The sequence below is a fragment of the Hemicordylus capensis genome, chromosome 14 (genome assembly GCF_027244095.1).
Source record: "Hemicordylus capensis ecotype Gifberg chromosome 14, rHemCap1.1.pri, whole genome shotgun sequence".
Taxonomy (NCBI): domain Eukaryota; kingdom Metazoa; phylum Chordata; class Lepidosauria; order Squamata; family Cordylidae; genus Hemicordylus; species Hemicordylus capensis.
Genome location: NC_069670.1, coordinates 2,006,964 through 2,014,439, shown reverse-complemented (window position 1 = coordinate 2,014,439; position 7,476 = coordinate 2,006,964). Strand labels below are relative to the sequence as shown.

At 52.0% G+C, this 7,476-nt stretch overlaps 1 protein-coding gene across 2 annotated transcripts; it reads left to right on the top strand.

Annotated features, from left to right (window-relative positions):
- The first annotated feature begins 3,190 nt into the window (after positions 1 to 3,190).
- Positions 3,191 to 7,172, top strand: C14H1orf56 (chromosome 14 C1orf56 homolog). 2 transcript variants are annotated; one of them, XM_053277366.1, is made up of 2 exons: positions 3,191 to 4,224; positions 7,015 to 7,172. In XM_053277366.1, the coding sequence occupies exons 1-2, from the start codon at positions 3,460 to 3,462 to the stop codon at positions 7,039 to 7,041; spliced, it is 792 nt and encodes a 263-aa protein (XP_053133341.1). In that variant the 5' UTR covers positions 3,191 to 3,459; the 3' UTR covers positions 7,042 to 7,172. The 2 variants fall into 2 exon arrangements, with proteins under 2 accessions (XP_053133341.1, XP_053133340.1); XM_053277365.1 differs by having other exon boundaries at positions 3,338 to 4,287.
- Positions 7,173 to 7,476: the final 304 nt, after the last annotated feature.

Below are 7,476 nucleotides of genomic sequence, written 5' to 3'. Positions count from 1 at the left end.
TATGTTTCGTTGTATATATATATATATAACATCTTTGACATTGTTTGCTATTTGCTCTCACGAGAGACAAGATGGCAGGAAAATAAACTTAGATGATGTGTGTAAAAGAATGATCATTAATCTCACTCAAGAGCCTAGAAGACTTAAGCTGCACAAAGAATTAAGTGGACACAGTCCTGACCTGCAGGTCTGCATCCTATTAATCTGTGGAGCTCACTGCCACAAGATGAGGCAATGGTCACTGGCTTAGATGGCTTTAAAAGGATGCAGATTCATAGAGGTAGGTGAGCGGTTGTAGTTTTTTATATTTATCTGGCCAATCGAAACCTTTCTGAGTTATGACAAAAGACTGTGGTGGCATTCTTTGCTTCCTCTTGGTTAAAAAGCACAAAATCCTTTATTAAAATGCAAAAATAGAAAGCTCAAACAAAAAAAGAAATCATTTCCATCAATAGTTTTCTTGCTGGATGATGTCATTAGTGAAATCTTTGTGCCATGTGAAACGAAATCCCTGTTTTTCTTCTGTACTTCTGCTCTGAGTCAGCTTAATCCATTGGGAAAAACGGCCCCTCCTGGTCCTGGACGTACCTGGTCGTGTCCAAAGTGTCCTTGCCAGCTACAGGTTTCACAGAGCTGCAGAGCGGGGAGCAGGCATGGACCCATGTCCTGGCCAGGCGAGTTTGGCTTGGCTCCCTCTGAGTGATGGGCCTGGTATCAAGAGGGGACCATGAGCCCTGTCTGCTCCGTAAGCTGAGTTCTAGCGGAATGTATGATTTACTTATCATAGGTCCTTGCCCCAAGAGGTTTACAGCCTGCAATCTGAATATGAGAGATTACAAACGAGGGAAATGTGCAGGGCTAAAGGCAGGGGGGGTGGGATGGGGAATTGAATGTGTGTTTGTTTTAGTAATAAAATACTGGGGCAGGCTGTAGATCTACTTAGCATGCAGAATGTACCAGGTTCACAGGGTCTCCAAGAGCTTTTTCAGATGGCGACTTTCCTGCAACTTTACTTTGGGAGGGTGGCGGTGAGTTCACATATTGGCCAGATTGACCCCTTAGTCTGTATGATATTCCAGAGAGCACCTTCACACACACCATTTGGGTTTCCCCCTCCATATTTGAACTAGGGTTGGCAACATTTCATTGCCAGAATGAGGGACACAAGTTGGGGGGGGGGCGGGAAGTGTATGCAGTGGCAGTCAAGAGCCTGAGTACCATTGACGTCTATGCAATTGAATTATATGCTCTTGAATAGCATTGCATTCAGGAGCATATCATTGCTATTGAATGTAGAAATTGGTGTAGAAATTGAATGAATGAATGAATGAATGTCCCTCTAGGGACCAGCATTTCATCCCTGAAATGAGAGACATCCTGCATCATGAGGGACAGTTGGCAACCCTAATTTGGAACTTAGCCCAATGTTTGTCTGAGGTTAAAAAAAATCCTCCTCTTGCGTTAGGCGCCGGACTCACAGCAAAGCCTCGTCAAGCCTGCTGTCTGAAGAAACTCCAGGTAGGGCTGGGAAAGATTCCTGCCCGAAATGTTGGAGAACTGCTGCCAGTTGGTGTAGACCAGGCCTGCTCAATTTAGCCTGCTCCCAGCTGTTCTTGGACTACAACTCCCATAATTCCCAGCCAGAGTGGCCAATAGCCAGGGATTATGGGTGTTGTAGGCGCACATCTGCAGGAGGGCCAAAGTGGAGCAGGCCTCGTGTAGACGATACTGAGTTAGACGGACCAAGGGCCTGACTCAGTCGAAGGCAGCTTCCTATGTTCTGCCATACCTCAGTGGTATGGCCGTGGCCCCCAGTTTAATCCCTGTGTGTTTAATCCCCAGTGCCTGCACAAGACCCCCAGTTTAATCCCTGGCAGCATTTCCAGGTAGGGCTGGGGAAAACTCTTGACTAAAACCCCGAAGAAGTGCTCCCGGTCTTAGTGTAGACCAGGCCTGCTTCAACTTGGCCCTCCTGCAGATATTGGCCTACAACTCCCATACTCCCTGGCTATTGGCCGCTGGGGATTCTGGGAGTTGTAGTCCAAAACAGCTTGGGGGCCAAAGTGGAGTCCCTGGTGTAGAGCAGGGTTTCTTAACCTTGAGCCCCCAGATGTTGTTGGACTACAACTCCCAGATTCCTCAGCTGCAAAGGCCATGTCTGGGGATTCTGGGAGTTGTAGTCCAACATCTGGGGGCCCAAGGTTAAGAAACCCTGGAGGTACTGAGCTAGATGGACCAAGGGTCTGACTTGGTATAATGCAGCCTCCTATGTTCCCTAGTCAGTGTAAGAGGTTAAGTGCCTGCCCCGAAGGTCTTACAATCTAAAATCTCATTCTCAATTGGAGGCCAAAGAGTGCATCACTGTCAGGGGGTGGGAGCCAGGGTCAAGGCTTTGCCAAAAGCTTCCCAGGAAAAGGTGAGTTTTGAAGGAAGGGAGAGGACGTCCCAGGGAGGCAAATCCTTTCGGCTGGGATTTTACCTGCAGCCTTTTGGGGCGCATATTCACAGCAGCCTTACCCTCCAAGCCACCACAGGGCTGCAAAATCTTCAGAAGGCAGGCAGAGCCAGGAGTCTCCGGTATATATCTGTCACCCAGGGTGGTGCTGAGGCAAAGAAGAAGTTCGTGCCAGTTCCGGCGGCAGCTCTTTTAAAAACCACAACCCTTTGCAAAACCTGAGCGGCAGAGTGACCGCCTCTTTCCAAGGACTCCGCTGCTCTTCCCCCGCTTTCTTCTCACGCTGGAAGAAGCAATCCAACAGGTGACGCCTCTCCTCGCCGGCGGGACGAAGAGATCTACCTGCCTCAGTTCCGCCTGACAGTTGAAGGCACCCAGCAGGACCATTGTGAAGAAGGCAAAAAAGTGTGGCGAGCCGGGAACGCACTGCTCGCTGCATACTGGAAATGCAAGCAGCTAGTTCTCTGCCCTTTCCCCCAAGGGATCCTTACATCACGTCTGCCCGCGCGATGCCACTTTCACCCCCCCCCTACAAGAGAAGCCGATTCTTCCCCAGGCTTTCAGAACCCGCAAGCCACACCCCGCTGCCCTTTCCAGCCGCCTGCCTGGATGCACCATGTAAACCGGCTAAGAGCCTCTTCCTCTGAATATTTTATTTTAAAAAGGAGACAAGCGGGCCGCTTCCATCGCCGGAGGAGCCTGCACAAAACTGGCCCGGCCATGAGCAGCAACCGCCTTGCAAAGCCAGGCGTGGGGTGTGTGATTCTCCTTCGGGGCCCCGCGCACAGCACTTCCGCAACCTGGGCATCCCAAGCCGCCGCCGTTCTAAGCACCCGCGTTGCTCGGCAACCTTTGTCCTCCCGACGTTCCAGCCAGGTTGCCCAGCGAGGCCCCGCCCCCAGCTCCTTGGCCACGCCCCCTCCCCATCCCGACCGGCTCGATTTGGGTGGCTGCGTGGCTGAGCCCTCCGTTTCTCTCGGAGGGGGGGGTGCATTTCCTCCTCCATGGCCACAGGGGGCGCCCTTCTGGTGCTGGTGCTCTGCCTGAGGCCTGGGCTGCTGGCCCAGGACATCAGCCTGGCAGAGGCCGACACCCTGATCGCGGCCCCGGCCCACCTCCTGGCCCTGGTCCCCGAGGCCGCCCAAGCCACGGTGGCGGCCGGCTACACCGAAGGGGGCCGACAAGAGGCCAACGAGGGGCAGAGCGTCACCAGCAAGCCGGCCGGCGACGCAGCGGCGGGGGTCTTCGCCACCCAGACCGTGGACAGCACCAGCGGTGGGGGGGTGGAGACGCCGGTGGAGGTCATCGAGCACGCGGGGGGCAACGTGGGCATCCCAGTGGAGGTCGTCACGGTGGGGGCCCTGGAAGACAGCACCGGCCTCCTGGGGACCCCCGTGGAGACGGCCACCTCCGGCCTGGAGATCGTCGGCGAGGACCAGACGACCCCCAAGGAGGAGATCCTGATCGTGGGCGACACCCGGTACCAGTGGCAGGAGTGGAGCCCCTGGCACTGCAACTGCCCGGCGGGCAGCATGTCCCGGGTGCGAGACATCACCTACTCGGTGCCCGGGGTCCGCCTCGACCCCGTCCAGTACAACGTCCTGCGCTTCGAGCGGGAGGTGTGCAGCTACAAGGGCTGCCACTGCGACCGGAAGGCCCACACCTGCGACCAGCTGGAGGTGTCCTGCAAGGAGGCCGCCCCGCACATCTGCGCCTTGAAAGACATCGAGCACGATCAGGACGAGAAGCGGAAGAATTTCTGGGCCAAGGTACACGGCGGACTCAAGGATCTCTGGCACAGCATGAAGGATGCCTTCCCACACAGGCTTCAGGTGGGGCTCGAGGCATGGCCGGCTCACCTTGGACGAGAGAGATTGCGAGCCCCTCGGGGCAGAGAGCCCATCCCCTTCTGCTCCGCCCAGTGCTGTGTGCCTAGATGGTGCCGCCACATGACCAGAGGAGAGCTTGTGGCCGCAAGCAGCATGACTTGCCTCTTTAGCTAAGCAGGGTCTGCCCTGGTTGCATTTGAATGGGAGACTAGAAGTGTGAGCACTGGGAGAGATTCCCCTCAGGGGATGGAGCCGCTCTGGGAAGAGCAGAAGGTTTCAGGTTCCCTCCCTGACAGCACCTCTGAGATAGGGCTGGGAGAGAGATTCCTGCCTGTAACCTTGGAGAAGCCGCTGCCAGTCTGGGAAGACAATACTGAGCGAGATAGACCAAGGGTCTGACTCAGTATGTGGCAGCTTCCTGTGTTCCTATGTTCGCTAGAATATGCACATGATGTTCGGTCTCACAGGGCCTTAATCACAGATTTGGTTGGGGGTGGCGAGGCAGGGGGCGTGTCTGTTGTGGTATTTTGGAGGGCTGCAGCATTTAATAAAGGTGAAGTGTGCCCTCGAGTCGATGTTGACTCCTGGCGCCCACAGAGCCCTGTGGTTTTCTTTGGTACAATACAGGACGGGTTGACCATGGCCTCCTCCCGCCCAGTGTGAGATGATGCCTTTTAGCATCTTCCTATATTGTTGCTGCCTGATAGAGGTGCTTCCCATAGCCCAGGAAACATCCCAGGGGGGATTCAAACCGGCAACCTCTGGCTTGCTAGCCAAGTCATTTCCCCACTGTGCCATGAGGTGGATAGGCTAAATCTGTTCACTTAAAAAGCCTTTTGATGGGAAAGAGTTCTCCAGTTCGTCAGGCAGCCGATGTCCACCTCCCCTATATTATCTTCTTCTTTTTTAAATAGAGATGGCAACCTCTACTTTAAGAGGGTTTCCCCCTTGTGTTTCACCACTGGAGAAATGGTCAACAGTTGGTGGTTTTTCCCCTGTAGTCCGCAAAAACAAATTGCAAAGTGGAGGCTCCCTTCTGAAGAGCCCACCCTGTGGTCAGACTGGGCTGTCATCATATCCGGGGAAATCCGGTCTGTCTGGAAAGTGGTGAAAGACCAGTTTCAGTCTCTGTCTCCAAATAGGTCATAAGGATAGAAAACCAGTATCCTGTTTCCAAGATGAGCTAGCCAGATGTTTGGGGAAGCTCACAAGCAGGGTTTGGGACCACTAGCACTCAACATGAGGTCTCATGTTGACTATATGGTGCCTCCATGTTCAGAGGTAGACTGCCTCTGAATATGAAGGTTCCATGGGAGCCAGTCATCTCCTCCCCAGTGGCCAACTGGATGCTTTTGGGAAGCCTCCAAGCGGAGCATGAAGACCACAGGCTGCTCCTGCTGTTTTCCCCCAGCAGCTGTTACTTGGAGGTAGAGTGTCTCTGACCCTGGAAGCTCTATCAGCCTATCATGGATAATAACCACTGACATACCTGTTCCTTTTCCATTAATTTAACTACCAAGGGCAGACAAACGTTGCCACTTCCGTGGGTGTTGAACTGTAGCTCCCATCCCACAATTTATTATGGCTGGGGATGATGGGAGTTGTTGTCCAACAACCACTGACGTGCCAAAGGTTGCCCACCCCTGAAAAAACCCTGCTGGATCAGACCAAAGCTCAAATAAACCCAGCATCCTGTTTCCCACAAGTGACCAATCGGAGGCCTCCTGGAAGCCCAGCAACAGAAGCCAAACGCTGCTGGTATTCAAAGGTAGACTGCCTCCAGACTTGGAGGTTCTGGTTGGCTGTTGATAGGCTTCCATAAATTTGTTTGGCTCTCTTTGAAAGCGATCCAAGCTGGCACCAGCAAATTCTAGATTATTTAGGTGCTGCGTAAAAAACAACTTGCTTTTCTCTGCCCTAGCACTTTTGCTCATTGAGTGATCCCGCATCCTAATATGATGAGGGGGAAAGACTCTTGATACAATTGCTTGCACCATGCCTGATTTTGTAAACTTCAATCCCTTTCGCTTTTGTTCTGCTGGCTCTGGCGGGAGGGTCGGATCCATTTCTTGGTGGTGTTTTAGGGTTTGATCCCAAATGTATTGCACATTTTTAGAGGAGAGCTGGTCTTGTGATAGCAAGCATGTCTTGTCCCCTGCAGAAGTTTCCAGGTTCCCTCCCTGGCTTCTCCAAGATCGGGCGGAGAGAGATTCCTGCCTGCAGCCTTGGAGAAGCCGCTGCCAGTCTGTGTAGACAATACTGAGCTAGATGGACCAAGGGTCTGACTAGTCTGTGGCAGCTTCCTATATGTGCAGTGGTATTATAATGTAATGGCTGTACAGCTCCTTATGCTGCATTATTTATCTGGTGCCAGGGAGGCAGTGATAAAGATAAATAAACCAGCAACCCTTTTATAGGTCTTTTAGAAAGCTCAAGATGGGTTGAAAGCGATGAGCCGTTTACCTGCCGGGTAAACAGGTTGTGCATGTTTTAGTTTCAAAAAAAAACCTACTTAACTTTTGTGACCAAAGGCCAATCTGCAACAAAAGAAATCAGGCCCATGGGAAGCAACCGTGATCTCAAACTGTGTTCAGCTCACTTTGAAATGACTCTCTGATTCCCGCCTGAATGTATCCAATGTTGCTTACGCAATCTAGGATTTGTTGGAAGGAGGTCGAGCAAACACCCTTTTATATTTTCTTCTCCATCTTTTCTGTTTGCAAACTTTAGGCAACGAGAGCCCAAAGCCAAAAGTGAGCAGTACCCAGAGTCAAGTGAATCATGACAATCTCCGAGCGTCCCACAAAGCCAGTGACTTCGCAGATGTTTCTAGTAAATACGGTTCTGATAATTATTTGTTTTTTTTGGTTTTCTGTCGCTTTTCATTATCGGGAAGCACGTTTCATTCTTGAGGGGCCTGGAGAACAGAGAAGTCCTCGGGCAACTGTCTGCATTACCCTCGCAAGACTCGTGGCATGGTATGAGAACCTTTAATAAAACTGATTTGCTATGTACCTTTGGAAACCTGTATCTGTTAAGCACATTGTAAGAGCTGGATTAGACCAAAATGTCTGTCTAGTCCAGCACGATGCTTCGTACAGTGGCCAGCCAGAGACCTTGAAGAAGCCCACATTCATGAAGCCAAGAGCTTATCCCTGGCAGTTGTCCCAACTTCTGATATTCTAAGATATA

Coding starts and splice junctions, on each gene's coding strand:
- C14H1orf56 (XM_053277365.1), top strand. CDS start 3,460: ATGGCCACAGGGGGCGCCCTTCTGGTGCTGGTGCTCTGCCTGAGGCCT. Junction 4,288..7,014: donor CCTTCCCACACAGGCTTCAG/GTGGGGCTCGAG, acceptor TGCAAACTTTAG/GCAACGAGAGCCCAAAGCCA.